Source organism: Pelodiscus sinensis, chromosome 32, assembly GCF_049634645.1.
Source record: "Pelodiscus sinensis isolate JC-2024 chromosome 32, ASM4963464v1, whole genome shotgun sequence".
Taxonomy (NCBI): Eukaryota; Metazoa; Chordata; order Testudines; family Trionychidae; genus Pelodiscus; species Pelodiscus sinensis.
The window spans coordinates 11149380-11166713 of NC_134742.1; the positions used below are offsets into that span (position 1 = coordinate 11149380).

Here is a 17334-nt window from a genome sequence, read left to right on the forward strand (position 1 = left end):
GCTTACAATGGCCGTCCTGGGTCAGACCAAAGGTCCATCTAGCCCAGTAGCCTGTCTGCCGACAGCGGCCAACCCTAGGGACCCTGGAGGGGATGGACTGAAGACAGTGACCAAGCCATCTGTCTCTTGCCATCCCTCTCCAGCCTTCCACAAACCTTGGGCAGGGACACCACTCCTACCCCCTGGCTAAGACTACTCCATGGACCCAACCTCCATGACTTGATCTCACTTCCCTTTCAACTCTGTTCTAGTTCTAGCTTTCACAGCCTCCTGCAGCAAGGAGTTCCACAGGTTGACTCTTTGCTTTGTGAAGAACAACTTTCTGTTACTAGTTTGAAGCCTGCTACCCATTCCTTTCCTTTGGTGTCCTCTAGTCCTTCTTTATGGGAACTAATGAAGAACTTTTCTGGGTGCACTCTCTCCACCCCACTCATGATTTTAGAGAGCTCTATCCTGTCCCCCCTCTGTCTCCTCTTTTCTAAGCTGAAAAGTCCCAGTCTCTTTAGCCTCTCTTCATATGGGACCTGTTCCCAACCCCTGATCATTTTAGCTGCCCTCCCCTCTCCCACCCTCTCTCTTCCCTTCTCCCACCTCCTTTTCCCAGTCTCCCCCAGTTTTGTTCAATAAAGACAGATTCCATTTTGGAAGACACGTTTTTTTATTTTGTACATCAAGAAGAGGGGCTAGGGAAGGGTAAGTGGAAGGAGGTGAGGGTGGAATGGGGCACGAGCCCCCGAGGGGGAGGACTGGGCTGGCTCTGTGGGCTTCTGGGGGTGGAAGCTCTCCTGCAGCCCCCCGATTGCCCCCTCTCCCCAGATGGCAGCCTGCGGCAAGTGCAGCCGGGCTGATGGCCGAGTTGTGTGATGTGCCCAGTGTGGGTAGTCCGGGCAATCCAAGCCAGGACTGGTTTTCAAGCGGGGAACCCTGAGAACTGTCTGTCCGGGGTGGGGGTCGGGTCCCTTTAAGCACAGCCCTCGGCTAGCCTGAGACAGCATCTCCACGCTCTTAGTCCTCCTCTGATGCCCTGCCGGCACTGCTTCCGGCCATCCTTAAGCCCGGTTCAGGGTCCACTCAATGTGGACATGCTAGTTCGAATTAGCAAAACGCTAATTCGAACTAGTTTTTTAGTCTGGATCCGTTAGTTCGAATTAGCTTAGTTCCAATTAACTAATTCGAACTAAGTTAGTTCGAATTAACGTTGTAGTGTAGACATACCCTTACTCTGCGGCTATGCAGCCGGCAGTTATTTCAAAATAGTGTCAAAATCCTGTCAAGCTGGAGGATTTCTCACTGGGCTGTTGTACGAGGGAAGTCGGAGGAGGAGTGCTGTTTCGAAATAAGTGCCGGGGAGACGCTCCCGATTTCGAAATACGCGACGCAATTGGCGTAGCTCAATTTGCGTCGCTTATTTCGAATGAAGCCCCGCTGTGTAGACGCACCCTTAGGAATCAGGCACTCTGGAAAAAAAATGCAGGGGGGGAGGCTCAGCTGAACATGAACTCCCAGCCAGTGCGATCCTGGGATCCTTAGCTGGGGAACCTTGACATCGGAGCAGAGGTGACTTTTTATTTAGCCCTTGTGAGTCCACTGCTGGGGTACCGGTGTCCTGTGCCGGAGCTTAGAATTCAAGGAGGGTGTGGATGAATTGGAGAGAGGGCAAAGGATTAGAAAACCCATCTTCTTGGGACAGACTTAAGGAGCTCAATCTATTTAGCCCAGGGCTGTTGACTCACAGAAAAATCACTTGGGAGCCTCGAGAGAAGCAGAAAGACCCTCCCTCCGCATTCCCCTCGCACACCAGAGCCGAGGGGACTAGCAGATTTTGTCGGGGAAAAGCCTTTAGACAGCACCTTGCTGCACCAGCCGAGGGGAGGGGGAGCAGCACAGAACTGCCCCCCCCCCACCAGGCAGGGCCCATGGGTCGGATTCTGGGTCTGGCATGCCTGACTCCAGCCTGCAAGGCTCACGGTTCCTCCCCCCCCAGTGGGGAGTCGGTGCTGGTACTCCATCTCCATGGGGGGATCTGCAGGGAGGGGGTGCGGTGGGGCTGGAGCAGTATAGTCTCCCCCATGCTGTGGAGAAGTGTGGGGGGGAGCCCTCGGGGGCTGGATCCAGGCCAGCCTTAGGTTCCCCACCCCTGATTTATCCCAACAAAGAGGCGGCGAAGGGGTGAACTGATCCGTCTATAAATATCTCCATGGGGAACAAACACTTCATAAAGGGATCTTCGATCCGGCAGAGACAGGCCTCTCTCCAGCCAATGGTTGGCAGCTAGATCTAGACACATTCAGCCTGGAGACAAGGTGCAAATGTGTAACTGGGAGAGTAATTAACCACTAGATTCGTTTGCCAAGAGCCGAGATTAAAGCCCTACCAAATTCACAGTCTGGTTTGGTCAATTTCATAATTTTCTTCAACTGGGTCAGGAGAAAAAAAAAAAAAAAGTTGGAAAACCACGGCCCTTACTTCTGCCTTCCGAGCTGGGCGCATGGCCAGCAGTTGCCATATTCCAGCCACCCAGCTTTGAAGGCAGCGGCGGCAACCTCCCACCCGTGACCCCCTCTTGGGGTGGGACCCCAAGTTTGAGAAATGCTGGTCTCCACCACGAAAATCAGCGTTGTACAAGGTAAAAGCACACACAAGACCAGATCTCATGGGGGATCCGTTTTCACGGTCTGTGACACGTTTTCACAGCCAAGAATTTGGCAGGGATCTACTCATGGAGGATTCTCCATCACAGACGATTTAACATAAGAATGGCCAGACTGGGTCAGACCAAAGGTGGCCACTGGGTCAGCTGACAGTGGCCAACACCTGATGCCCCAAAGGGAGGGAACACCACAGGTAATCCTCATGTGATCCCTCCCGTCACCCATTACCAGCCATTGATGGACCTCACCTCCATGAACCTATCTAGCTCCTTTTTGAACCCCGTTAAAGTCCTAGCCTTCATTACATCCTCTGGCAAGGAGTTCCACAGGTTGACTGTGCGCTGAGTGAAGAAAAACTTCCTTTGCTTTGTTTTAAACCTGCTGCCTATTCATTTCATTGGGTGACCCCTAGTTCTTATATTGTGGGAACAATGAAATAACTTTTCCTTATTCACTTTTTCCGTACCAGTCATGAAATCTAATGGGATGGGCATGATCTGTAGCTGGGATAGGTGCATGTGGGGGGGAAGGAGAGGAGCAAGCCACACAGCTTCAAAGCTGCAGTCCCTAGTCTTCCAGGGATGTAAAAACACCAAACAGAAAATTATTGACCATGTCACCAATCAAATTTCTATTGGTGACTGTTAACCACGGCTCCCAGGGGGGTGGCTGGGGTTCCCGGGCCTTATCAGGCCACTGGCAACCCTATGAAAAGTTTACCAGTCACCGAGAAGTGACAGCTTATTGGTGAACCAGGTAACCACGATCAACCAGTTAAAACGCTACATCCCTACTGTCTCTGGCGCGGCAGAGGAGAGACGTGAGCTGGGACACGCCAGTAGCTTTACAGATCAAATCGGAGAGCTTCTTACAGGATGATCTCAATTTAAGAGAATTTTCTCCCCCCTGGGGAGAACCTCAGGGGGGTGGCCTCTAGCGACCCTCCCCAGGGGATTCCATTGACTGAGGCGGGCTCCGTTAGCGGGGGCCTCGCCCAGCCGGGATGGGAACTAAACCCCGGGCGTGTGTGTTGTGATGCAGCCCGTCCCTCACCTGCATCACCTGAAACAGCTGGGTCCCACAGCATCCAGGAAGGAATCTGCACCAGGCAAGACCCATTCAATGGGCCAAGAATCCGGATGCCCTCAAGCCCCCGCCCTCCCTCCCAGCACTGAAATCAGCATGGAGAGGCCTCTGTCACCCCACCGGGAACCCCCCCAGCTGCCCTGCCTGGGAAATGACAGATCTGTTCTCCCCTGCCGGTCTCTTTTTTTTTTTTTTTTTTTTGCTCAATCAATTTTTTCCCCACCATGTTTGGGACTTTTTTGTGAAAGTATCGGGCAACAATTAAAGTCTCAGCTGGGATCACACCCCTGACCCTGCAGACTCCAGCTCTTTCCTGGGAGAGCAGCTGCCAGCAGAGATGGGGGTGCCCCAACCACACCCTGTAACCCCAACAGCTGATCTCTTAACTTCCTCCCACTCACCCCCAGATCCTGGTTTCTCAGGGCCGGGTCACGCGCTTGGGTAACTGGCTTGTGGCATCTCCCTTCCACCAATGGGGTCACCCCCTTAGAAAGGCTGGGTGGCCCGGTGAGCTTGGGTCTGTCTCCAACGGGCCAGGCCGAGCGTTGGGCCGTGAGTTGAGGGGAAATGGGTCGTTAAGGTCCTCACACTCCCGGGCCCTGAAGGACCAGAGGTTACCAGCACCGTTCTGGGAAAGTCTCTCTGGACTCGGAGTCCCCCGCTCTGGATTCAGGCTCGGCTCAGGCTTCCCACCCATGCGGGGCTCTGGGTCCGAGCCCGAGAGATTTGGGTGTAGACGGCGGCGGGGTTTGGGCTCAAACCGGAGTCTGCACCAGGGATTCCGTGGCAGTGTAGACACAGCAGTCGGGAGCCATTTGGGTGCATGTTTGGCTGCCTCTCGAGGCCAAGCGAAAAGCATCCACCCAGGATCCTTGCAAAGCTCTACGATTCTCTGCATCTTGTGGTCTTCAAAGTATTTGAAGGCTTCAATATCTGAGCTATAGGTGAGAGGATTATTCTAGGAGGGGTGGGTGAGATTTTGTGGCCTGCACTGTGCAGGGGGTCGGACGAGATGATCATAATGGTCCCTTCTGACCTTAAAGTCTATGAGCTCCCATCCATGCTGTGTGTCCCCCCCCCCCATGCACCCCTTATCCTGCATGCACCCCCTATTCCGGGTCCCTGTCGACTCCCCATTCATAGAACACTAGAACTGAAACATAGAACCCCCCACGGCAGGACTGGCCTAGGACCAGCAGGTGCAGGGTCCTGGCCCTGGGCTCCATACCCCCCCGTTTCTCGCCCCTGCCCCCCCCCCCCCAGCTAGTCCGATAGGCAGAATAATGCCATGGAGTCGAATGTCAGACCCTGCTGTGCCCAGACATGTGGCCCTCTTGGTCATCACGGAAGCACTTCCCGCACTCGGCGCACTGATGGGGTCTCTCGCCCGTGTGGCTCCGGCAGTGGGTGCGCAGGGCTGTTTTGCTCGCAAAGCCTTTCCCGCAGGTGGGACACGGGTACGGCCACTCGCCCGTGTGGCCTCTCCGGTGGGAGGCGAGATGGGAGCTCCGGCGGAAACCCTTCCCGCAGTCCGGACATGGGTGAGGCGGTTCTGCCTCGTGGGTGGCCCTGTGGGGCAGCAGATCTTCGCTGCGGCTGAATGTCCTGCAGCTGAGATATCAGTGGGATTTCTCCGTCGCGTGGTGCTCCGGCAGGGCCGTGCTGTCCGGCCCCTCCTCCGCAAGGACCCATGCTCGGTGCGTCGGGCGTGAGCGCAAACGGAGACGTTCCCCACCCCCAGCCCTGGGCTGCTCCAAATGACCCCGCCGGTGTCTGCTCAGATTCCAGTTCTTGACGAAGCTCTTCCCGCAGTCGGCACAGACCCAGGGACCGTGGCCTGGTGCCTTTCCTGCCGCCGCCCGGCCACTCTGCTGGGGGAGATCTCCGGTTCCCAAGCCGGAGGGCCTTGCTGGAGAAATGTCTCCCACCATGGGGAGATGCTACCAGCTCCACGGGGCGCTGGGCAGCCCGGTGCTCTAGCAGCCGGGAGCCGCCACAGAAGCCTCTCTCGCGATGCTGCGTCAGGTTGAAGCTGCTGCGAAGCCTTTTCCACAGCTAGGGCACCGGTAGGGGCGCTCGCCCGAGTGGAGTCTCTGATGCCGCCGGAGGTTGGAGCTGTCCGCAAAGCCTTTCTCGCACGTGGGGCACTTGTAGGGGCGCTCGCCCGAGTGGAGTCTCCGATGCCGCCGGAGGCTGGAGCTGTCCGCAAAGCCTTTCCCGCACGTGGGGCACTTGTAGGGGCGCTCGCCCGAGTGGCGCATCTGATGGGAGGCCAAAGTCGAGATCCAAGAGAAACGTTTCTCGCAGGTGGGGCACTGGTAGGGTTTCTCCCCCGTGTGGAGCCTCTGGTGTATCTTGAGGGACCACCTCCGAGCAAAGCTTCTCCCGCAGACAGGGCACTGGCAGGGGTTCTGCCCCCAAGGGAGGCTGGCGGGGGCTGCGCTCTGATGTTGGGGAGGCGCTGAGCTCTGATGGGGGCTTTCCCCACATCTGGGGGGTGACTCCCCTGGGGGGATCCCCGCACGGAGCATCTCGTGCGAGCCCAGCCCACGTTCAGCGCCTGCCTTTCCCGTCTCCCTGTTAAAGTCTTTGAGTTTCTTGAATTTGCTCTCTCTCTCCCCAGGTGGGTTACCCCACTGCTCCTCCGACCAGCCAGCTCCCACCTGGCAAACGCTCCCCTGGGACCATCCCGCGAACATTCCCGGTGGTCCTGCCGACTCAGGGCCTCCTTGGTGGGGATTCTGCATTTCATTCTCGCTGGCCATCCCGTCACCTGCTGGGGGAAGGAGACACCCCAAATGTGAGTCACGTCCTGCACTCGGAATGGAGTAGCCCCAGAAAAAAGGAGGCGCTGAGCTCAGATGGGGGTTTTCCCCACATCGGTGGGGTGTCGTCTCCCCTGGGGGGATTCCTGGATGGAGCATCTTGTGAGAGCCCAGCCCACATTCAGCGCCTGCCTTTCTCGTCTCTCTGTCGGGCATCTCTGTACGGTCCAGGAGTTCTTTGAGTTTCTTGAAACATCTGTTTTCAGGAGAGAATTTCTTCTCTCTCTCCCCGGGTGGGTTTCCACACTGCTCCTCCGACCAGCCAACTCCGACCTGGCAAACGCTCCCTTGGGACCATCGCGCACACATTCCCGGTGGTCCTGCCGACTCAGGGCCTCCCTGCTGGGGATTCTTTGCCTCGTTCTCACTGGCCATCCCGTCACCTGCTGGGGGAAGGAGAGACCCCAAATGTGAGTCACGTCCTGCACTCGGAATGGAGCAGCCCCAGAAAAAAGGGATCTGTAAAGCTTTGTCACAGAGACAGAACCTTTTGGATCAGCTGAATCATCTCTAGCTGAACCGTCCCCAAACTCCACCCCAGCGCTGGTAACTCGCAAGTCTGAGCATCACTACCAGGGCACGGAGGCCGGGAGCGGAGAGAGGAATAACCTTGCCAGGCTGCCGGCACAATCTGAGGTGGGAACTGCCGGTCGAGACACTGAGCTATCTGAGAGCTGGGAAAGTTCATAAGGGCGCATGACGGACTTTGCTCCCGTCTGGTTGTTTACCTGGTTCCTCACCTGAGTTTCTGCCTCTGGGGACCTCCCTCCTCCTCTGGCTCTGGAGATGGGCGACCCACGGCTCTTCCCCTCGCTCCATGCGGGAGATCAGGTCAGGTTTAGAGATGGGGAGTCCTGCTCAGGGGGGAGAGAACAGGAGAGATCGGGGCTGGTTGCAAATTCCCAGTTTCCTCCTTACACAGAAACGCCGGGATGTGAATCCCAGTTCTATATCTGCCGGAGGGGGCCTGCAAACCGAGTCGATGGGAAACGGCCGAGGTGTCTTACCCAGCGAGGTCACCGCCTCGTAGTTCTCCTGCATGACCTCCCTGTAGAGGGCTCTCTGAGCGGGGCCCAGCAGCGCCCACTCTTCCGCGCTGAAATACACAGCCACCTCCTCGAAGGTCACTCCCACCGTGGTAGCCATTTCCTTCCCCTGCCCTCCGCGAAGACGGGACGATCTGGAGCGAAACCCGGATGTTATTGTGCCACCTGCCAGGTGTGGTCATGTTATTCCCTCCCAGCCCCAGCGCTGCCACCAGCATGAAATGGAGTGAAACGTTTTTAATCCCTCTCGATAACCGAGATGAAATGATGCACATTGGAGCATTTGTATTAAAAAAAATTCCTATTTCAGTAATATTTGATGTTGTACACCTTGCCAAATTATTTTAAAATAAAAATACATTTAATTTGTATAGCTGTTCTGATTATTTTGTTTTTAGTTTTAAAATAAATAGAATAGAATAGAATAGAATAGAATAGAATAGAATAGAATAGAAATTTGGTTTTACTTAACATTTTGATTGTAATCATTGTTCTTGCTTTTGTTATGCATAGTAGTAAAAAATATGTTAAAAAATATCGGTAAAAGCCACCATTAAACCAAAAATACTAAGAAAAAAAATCCAACAAACTGAAAAGCATAACAACAACAAAAAACAAACTGGCAGCCCAAAACACTAAAAATGGGCAAGCATTTATCAATTAAATCCAAATATTTATAATCAAAACCAACTTAGCATAGCAAAACAAAAAGCAAACAAAAAAAGCAACAAAGAAAAACCTCGCCAAAAATGAAAAACATCCATAAAAAAAACAGAATAATGCAAAACTTACTAATCTCGATTAAAAAAAAAACCCTACTATAAAAAAAAACTTTGTTTTGCTGTAAGACTTTGGGAACATCCTGCCAGAACTGGAGAATTGGTCAGGACTGAGAGAGCCTCGTTCTTCCATGTGTGATCAGTCTGGTGGGCTCAGAACATTGATGGGTATGTGCATGCATGCATTAGTGTGTGCGCGCGTGTGTTAGTGTGTTCATGCATATGCTAACTGCTTTGTCATTGCACAGTAATTACTTGCTTAACACATTTTTGCAATGGCACGATTTTTGGGGGGAACATTTTTTGAACAACATGACTGTCCCCAAAATAACACATTTTCCCCAGCCGGCTGGTTGCTGGTGGCTGCGCAGGGCTTCCCCCGCCTCCCTGCAAAGTGGCGCAGAGTTTACCGCGCCGTTCCCCGGTGACCCTCTCTCGCCGGACGCCTTGCTCCCTCTCCTGCACTCCTGCTTGCAGGCCGGCGGCTGGGTTTCCCCATTCCCCACCACTTGAAATGCAACCCCCACCTTTTCCATTATTTTCAATGGGAAAATTGACCCCACATAACACGTTTTCACTTAACACGCTCATTTTCTGAAATGTATCTACCGTGTCAGAGGAGGAATTACTGGAGTCTCAATAAACGTGGTATAGTGTCTTTTCCCCTTAGAACAACCCCGTGTGCTACTGATAAGCATAACACGTTTACACACTCAGCATCCATCTGTGTGGCGTTCGCAAAACTGACGCCTGAGGGAGGAAAAAATTCTGGTCGGGGGGGGGGAACAGCGGGTAGGGATGTTCAATATCAGTTAATTGAATAGTCGAGTAACCTCATGAGTTCTGATTGGTTAGTCGACTATTCTATAGTCCCCGGGGGTGGGGCCAGAAGTCAGTGAGCTCCACCCCCACTCCAAAGGAGCTCCTCCCTCCCAGTCTAGGCCGCTACTTCTAGCAGAGGCAGCAACACAGGGTGGTAGCAGTCCCTGTCCAGGGGAGTGGTTGAGCGCCTGGTCCCAGCACAAGCTGGAACTGAACTGGGCTGCTTGGTTCCTATTGCACTTGAAATGCAGAGCTGCAGCAGAGTCCAGCACAAGCCAGAACTAAGCTGGGCTCCTGGCCAGCCTGCTAAAAAATTTACTGGCAAGGACGGGGAGGGGAAAATGCATGTAGTCTATAGCATTCACCTATAAGCTTTTGCTCATCAGTTAATCCGATACTCGACTACAATGTTACATCCCTATCAGTGCGTCTGCACAACAATCCTATCGTCCACTCTGACCACAAAGCGACGCCAGAACAGGTATTTATGAGCCTACAGAAGGAGGCGGGTCTGACTTGGGAAGTCTCTTCCTGCCCCGCGTAAAATTTCTCGTCCAAAGTTGACGGAAGTGTTAGGCCCTAGAGAACTGGGCCTGGTGCAGGTATGTTAAGACAGATCAAGGAAAGAGGTTAACAAAGGTTTCTGGGTAGTCCCTGAGCAGAACTAAAGACATGGTTCCAGCAAGGGGGCGCTCCCTACATACTTGCTTGAGTTGCAGAAGTAAAATAAGTGAAAGGCTGCATTCCTATACCGGTTGTGATGGGAACAGCTAGTTTGAGAACTGATAAGGTGACTCCCTGTTTCTGTTCTCACCCTGATCTTAACGAACTGTCTCTGCCCTCTGTTGTTTTAACTCCCTGTCTCCTTGTTGTTTGGTACTTGCCTTCTGGACTGATAAGAAAGCTGTTGACATATTATGAATTGCTTAAGGCCATGAAGTACAGGCAGTCCCCGGGTTACGTACAAGATAGGGACTGTAGGTTTGTTCTTAAGTTGAATTTGTACGTAAGTCGGAACTGGTACATGTTGTAGGGGAAACTCTAGCCAAACATTTCTCCAGAGCTCAGTTTTATTCTCCCACACCTCACTTCCTTCAGTCCTTTATTCTCAAGCTGAGGTGTCTGCTGAGAAAAGCCGCTCTGCGTCTCCCTGGTCTGCTGGGGGGGGGCGCTAGCTTTGCGTCTCCCTGGTCTGCTGGGGAGAAGCAGCTAGTGCGGGGTTGCCTCACCCCGTTTGTAAGTAGGGATCTGATGTAAGTCGGATCCATGTAACCCGGGGACTGCCTGTATACGCATTAACACTAGAAGCTTCAAATTAATTAAGGGGGGGCTGAGATGCTTGGGCAAATGTTTTATGACGCGACGGAACGGTCTATATAATCTTACTTGTTACTGAAATCGGGGCTGGTTCACTTGGGAGACGGGCTGCTCTCTGTTGTAGTGCGCACTATTCAATAAAGAGCTTGGGATCGGATCTTGCTGGTGTTGCCTGTCTCTTTGCGGTCAGACAACGAACGGAGGCCGTCCGGGTTAAAGTCCCCGACAGAAGTGTGCCGTTTAAAGTGAAAACAGATCAAAACAATGGAAAAAGCAGCTTGTCTGCCCATCGCAGGCAAGTCCATAAGACCAGCCATATTGGGTCAGACCAAAGGTCCATCTAGCCCAGTGTCCTGTCTGCCGACAGTGGCCAGTACCAGGTGCCCCAGAGGGAGTGAACAGAACAGGGAATCATCAAGTGATCCCGCCTCTGTCACCCATTCCCAGCTTCTGACAGAGGTTAGGGGCACCATTCCCACACATCCTAGCTAATAGAATCTCCATGAATCTATCTAGTTCTTTTCTGAACCCTGTTAAAGTCCTGGCCTTCACAACATCCTCTAGCAAGGAGTTCCACAGGTTGACTGTGCGCTGCATGAAGAAATACTTCCTTTTGTTTGTTTTAAACCTGCTGCCTATTCATTTCATTTGGTCACCCCTAGTTTTTAGGTTACGGGAACAAGTAAATAATTTTTCCTTATTCAGTTTCTCCACACCTGTCATGATTTCATAGACCTCTATCCTATCCCCCCTTAGTCTTCTCTTTTCTAAGCTGAGAAGTCCAGTCTTTTTTATTTCTTTTCATATGGCAGCCATTCCAAACCCCTCATCCTTTTTGCTGTCCTTTCCTGAACCTTTCATGAGAACATAAGAACGGCCATACTGGGTCAGACCCAAGGTCCATCTAGCCCAGTGTCCTGTCTGCCGACAGTGGCCAATGCCAGGTGCCCCAGAGGAAGTGACCTGAACAGGTAATGATCAAGCGATTTCTCTCCTGCCATCCATCTCCAGCCTCTGACAAACAGGCTAGAGACACCATTCCTTACCCATACTAGCTAATAGCCATTTATGGACTTAAGCTCCATGAATTTATCTAGTTCTCTTTTAAACCCTGTTCTAGTCCCAGCCTTCACAACCTCCTCCGGCAAGGAGTTCCACAGATTGACTATGCGCTGTGTGAAGACGAACTTCCTTTTATTTGTTTTAAACCTGCTGCCCATTAATTTCATTTGGTGGCCTCTAGTTCTTCTATTATGGGAACAAGTCAATAACTTTTCCTTATTCACTTTCTCCACACCACTCATGATTTTATAGACCTCTGTCCTATCCCCCCTCAGTCTCCTCTTTTCCAAGCTGAAAAGTCCCAGTCTCTTTAATCTCTCTTCATATGGGACCTGTTCCAAACCTTTCCACAGAAGAGGGGATGGGGTTTGCCTCGTGGTTGGGGGTCGCATGAGGGCATAGGCGGCGAGTTATATGGGTCTGTGGAGTTCCGGCACCAATCAGAATTCATATGCCAGCAGCTGGGGTAAACAAGCAGCTGGAAACTGATCTATGCTGGCTGCCACCCGCCCGCCCCCGTGTTTTAGCGCACTTCCTCCAGAACCTGCGCCATATCCTCCCCCAAATTCCATTGCCCCCTCTAGCCCTACACTCCCAATCATAGCCTATACTCAGGACCCTCCCACCCCAGGCTTGAGCCACCTCCCAAAGCCTGCATTGCAGACCCTCACCTGCACCCAAGCGCTGCCCCCCCCCCACATACTGCCTCTCAGATCCTGCACCCAAACTCCCTCTCAGAGCCTACCCCCTCCTCTGCCCCGGCCCAGAGCCTGCACCGAGCACCCACACCTTCCCAGAGCCCGCACCCTGCCCCCCAGTCTCCTGCCCCAGCCCACAGCTTTCACCCAGCACCCAAACTCCCTCTCAGAGCGGGGGGGGGGGGGGGGGGAGGGGCGCGTGTGTGTGTGGAAGACTTTGATTGGCAAAGGGGTGCAGGCTCTGAGCCTTCTGGGCACCATCCAATGTTCTGCACAGCTCCAGCCCTGGCATGCTGGGAGCGTGTGTGTGTGGGGGGGGTACCTTACCTCTGCAGAATTAATTCCCCTGCTCAACGGGGCTGGCATGAACTAGGTGGCTGGTACCTGCAGCCCACGTGGCCTAAAGCCCCCAGAATACCAGAGAGAGAGAGCGTCTGTGTCTGTCTGTCTCTTCCGCGGGGTGCTGGGTTGGAGGGGGTGGGGTTGCCAGATGGTTTCAACAAAAATACTGGACCCGCGTGACATGACCTCCCAATCCACATTCCATCTTAGTTAGACAATACCGGACAGTTCTATTTTCTCAATTGGTTTCCCGAACAGAAAGCTCAAATACTGGACTGTCTGGAGCAAAACCGGACACCTGGCAACTCTATGAGGCCTGGTCCTTATTTTCCCTGGAGAGCAACTTTTGGCCGGGGGAGGGGGGGATGTGTGTGGGGGGGGGGGAGGGGGATCCATAAAACAGGTGTGGGGGGCTGGATCATTGTGTGGGGGGGGGGGGGCTCTGAGAGCCATTGAACCAATGGCAAACCCTGTGATGGAAACAGCTGCAAGCCGGGGGGTGCACCCGCCCCCACACTTCCAGCCCCTTTAGGGGGGGGCCTCCTGACTCGACCCCAGCACTTGGGGGGGGGGGAGTCCAGCCAGGGCAGGAACCGGCGTCCCCTCCCCCTGATCCTTACCTGGATCCCCGCAGAGTCACTCTGCCCGGGGGAGCTGCAGGGATGGATCCGGGCTGGGAGTCTCCCTCCCGGCTTCTTTGCTCCGCCTGCCCCCGCTCTGTTGCCGGCAGCTCCGGGCGAGGCTCCGAGAGGGTCTCTCGGGCTCCCTCTGGAGCGCCCACGGCAGCCGCAGCCCCGGGCAGAGCTCAGCTCTCCAGCCGCTGACCCCAGGGAAGCCGCGGAGAGGGAGACGCGGCGCCACACCAAGAACCCAGAGCCCTCTAGTGGGGACAGAGCCCTCGCCCGGCCTGCCAGGCACCGGGGGCTGGACGCTGGGAGAGCGCCCCCCCCCCCCCCAAGAAATGCCCCCTGGCTAGATGGGAGCAATTTCGGGGAGACAAGCTGCCCAGCTTCCCCCCCCAGCTCCGCAGTCAGGTCTGGGGAAGGGTCAGAGCGAAATGCAAGAGGGGCCGGTGTCTCCCAGCCAAACTCTCCCCCCACCTGCCTAAGGCTCTGAGAGAGAGTTTGGGTGGGGGTGCGGTGGGGCTCTGGGTTGGAGTTGGGGGGATAGAGCTTTTCAGGAGGGGTGCAGGCTCTGGGATGGGGCAGAGGAGGGGAGGCATGAGGCAGAAGGCTCTGGGAGGGAGTTTGGGGACAGGTGGGGGGCCTGGGGCAGAAGGGGGCTGGGAGCAGGCTCTGGGGGGTGTTTGGGGGCTGGATGGGGGTGCGTGGGGGAGAGGGACAAGCTCTGGGGGGGAATTTGGGGGCAGGTGGCGGGCCTGGGGCAGAAGCAGGCTGGGAGCAGGCTCTGGGGAGTGTTTGGGGGCTGGATGGGGGTGCGTGGGGGAGAAGGACAAGCTCTGGGAGGGAATTTGGGGGCAGGTGGGGAGCCTGGGGCAGGAGGGGGCTGGGAGCAGGCTCTAGGGGGTGTTTGGGGGCTGGAGGGAGTTTGGGGGCAGGATGGGAGTAGTTGGGGAGAGGGGCAGGCTCTAGAAAGGAGTTTGGGGGCTGGAGGGAGGAGGGAGTTTGGAGGCAGGATGTGGGGGTAGGGGAGACGGACAAGCTCTGGGAGGGAGTTTGGGGGCTGGATGCAGGCTCGGGGTGGGGGCTTGCGGGTCAGGAGGGAGCAGGGGCTAGGGGGGGAGGAGTTTGGGTGCCAGTGGGGGGCCTGGGTGCAAGCTCTGGGAGGGAGTTTGGGGGCTGGAGGGAGGGAGTTTGGGTGGGTGGGGGGAGAGGGGGCAGGCTCTGGAGGGAGTGGGGTGCACAAGGAGGTGTGGGGGTGGAGCCAGCACAGAGACACCCCCTCTCCCATCCGCAGGGATACATGTGCCAGCAGCTGCAGGGATGGTGACAGTGGAAGGTCCCAGAGCCCGGAGGCAGCAGCAGGCCAGCCGGGGGGTGCCCAGGAGGCTCACACAGAGTGGTAGGGGGCCCATAGAACTTGCCCCCTATGTCCACACACTGGCCTAGAGCAGAGGGGCGGGGACACAAAGGAACAGGGTTGACAGGATGTCCCATTTTGGCCAGGCTGATGCCTTTTTTAGACCCTGTCCCAGCCGTCCGGATGTTTCTGGCAAAACCAGGCGTTTGTCCCACTTCCGCTTGCCAGGCAAGAAAAGGTCTGCGATCCTTAGCAGAGCATGGAGGAATGTGTGTGTGTGGGGCGGGGGGGGACAGTGCCAGCCCCACGCAGAAGGGACGGCTGGGGAAAGCGGCGAGGGCTTGAACCCTGCCCTCAGTAGGGAGGGGGACTTCAGGTCAGCCTGTTCACTGTCCCATTTTGATAGCTGGGAACATGGGGGTGTAGCCAGACAGACATCCCCCCCCCCTGCTCCCCGTCACATCCATCTTATTTGCCTCTCTGAGGTTCCTGAAGCATACAGGGCAGAGAAGGAGCAATAAAATCAGCATAGTCTATGCTGGCTCATCTGATCCTGAAAACATAGACATGAGAAAAGAGCGATTAAGGCAATAAGCTGACCTCGAGGCTGCCAGAACTGCCCTGGCTGGCACCCATGTTGCTACGATCACACACAGTCCTTGGGAGAGGAATCTCCCACTGAGAAAAGAATGCCCAGTACTTCCAATGTAGTTATCTCTCTTACAAGTGTAAATTAAGTTCACAACTCCCTTGTAAGAACTGGTGTCACAAAAGACAAACCAGCACCATTTGGCATCTTAAATAAGAAAGAGAAATACGTGACCCCATGGGTATAAAGATGGGTCCAGCAGCGCACTCACTTTGAGTGTCAATCTACCATCTATCTGCTGGTCGGGTTAGGTGTTTGATCTCCCGAGGTTCCACGGGGACGCCCACCTCATATTCGTCTTTCCTAGGAACTGAGGGACCGGCCCTGGCTTGACCTGCTGGAGTCGAGAGGCACAGAAGCGGGTAAAAATTATACCTGGATGTGTCCTTTGTCTTAAGTGTACACATAGACTTAGAGCTCTTTAAAGATTAAGCTGTCACTTGGTACCATTATTTCTATTTTCTCTCTTTATTTTCTTTATAACCATTTTTAAGATCTGTATTTGCTAGCAGTTAAGAAATAGAGCAATAGCCATTGTAACCATATGATTTATAAGCTTCTTTAATAAACCTGTAACTGTTTAAGTTTTAACCTGACTCCTTCAGTTGCTGTCATAGAACCAAGCACAATTTAAAAGAACTTCAGCAGGTCATAAGGGACAGGTATAGGAAGAGCTTGGGTGTTTTGGATCGTGTCACTCCCAGGTGACAAATCCATTGGGGCATCTCTCAGTCTTCCCTAGACTGCTGCTGCGAAGGGATCCTGTATCCTAGCACCTGAAATCTGAGATGTAATAAACTCTTCCTATAAACTCTGGACCTCTATCTTAGCAGCTGAAATCTGAGATGTAATAAACTCTTCCTATAAACTCTGTTGGCTGCCCTCCGCGACGGGACCCCAGTCCTAGCAGTAAAGTCACGGATGTTAAACCTTTTCTTGGTCACACACACACACACACACACACACACACACACACACACACACACACACACACACACACTGCCCTGACCGTCGGCTGACAGAATTGGCGTAGTCGGCACACACACACACACACACACACACACTGCCCTGACTGTCAGCTGACAGAATTGGCGTAGTCGGCGCGCGCACACACACACACACACACACACACACACACACACACACACACACACACTCTGCCCTGACCGTCAGCTGACAGAATTGGCGTAGTCAGCGCGCGCGCACACACATACACACACACACACACACACACACACACACACACACACACACACTGCCCTGACCGTCAGCTGACAGAATTGGCGTAGTCAGCGCGCGCGCACACACATACACACACACACACACACACACACACACACACACTGCCCTGACCGTCAGCTGACAGAATTGGCGTAGTCGGCAGGATTGTGCTACTGGTTCACATACAGCAACATGAAGCCTGTCATGATAGACATGGATTTTAGTGGTATAGAGAAAGGGTTTGCCCAAGAAGGTTGGGGCAACCCAAAATGGGATAGAGAAACATTAGAAAAGGATTGGGGAAATCCTGAGGAGTTGTGGGTGCAGTTCTGTAAGTATAGAACTGCTTGCAAGTTAAGAAATGGGACAAAGCCTGAGTCTGTGGAAAGGAGTCACTTTCCATTTAGCAAGGAAAACAGGATCAGGCCCAGACAGGCAGGCAGGCAACAGATAGATTGAAGGCCTTGTGGTAGAACTGAGAAAAAGGCAGTAAGTACATTTACTGGAAATCTAAATCCTTAAAACAATACTTACAAGAGTAATATCTGAAACAAGGCCAGTTTTTTTATTTTTAGAGATAAGAAAGTGTTTTAAGAAAAGAAAAACCCACAGCGAATTTAACTCTGCAGAGAATGGAGAGAATTGAGCAGTTGTGCAAATGCTAAAGGGTGCAGATAGAAAAAAATGGGCCCTTTTCCAAAGGAATGTCTGTAAATAATCCAGGCAAATTTGACTCAAATCCGTACATTTGATTATAGATACTGCTAAAAGAACTCTAAAGGGAGAGGGTTCTATTGGAACTTAACTACCCCAATGAATAAAAAGGGGATGTAATTGTTGTACAGCTATGTAGAAA

At 53.7% G+C, this 17334-nt stretch overlaps 1 protein-coding gene across 1 annotated transcript; it reads right to left on the reverse strand.

The window, feature by feature from the left end:
• Positions 1-5758: 5758 nt before the first annotated feature.
• On the reverse strand, positions 5759-7777 carry LOC142823093 (uncharacterized). Its single transcript, XM_075913384.1, has 3 exons — positions 7570-7777; positions 7303-7416; positions 5759-6945 (listed from the first exon to the last, which is right to left on the reverse strand). Exons 1-3 carry the CDS (start codon positions 7706-7708, stop codon positions 5759-5761), a joined length of 1440 nt encoding a protein of 479 aa, XP_075769499.1. The 5' UTR covers positions 7709-7777.
• Between the last annotated feature and the right edge of the window lie 9557 nt (positions 7778-17334).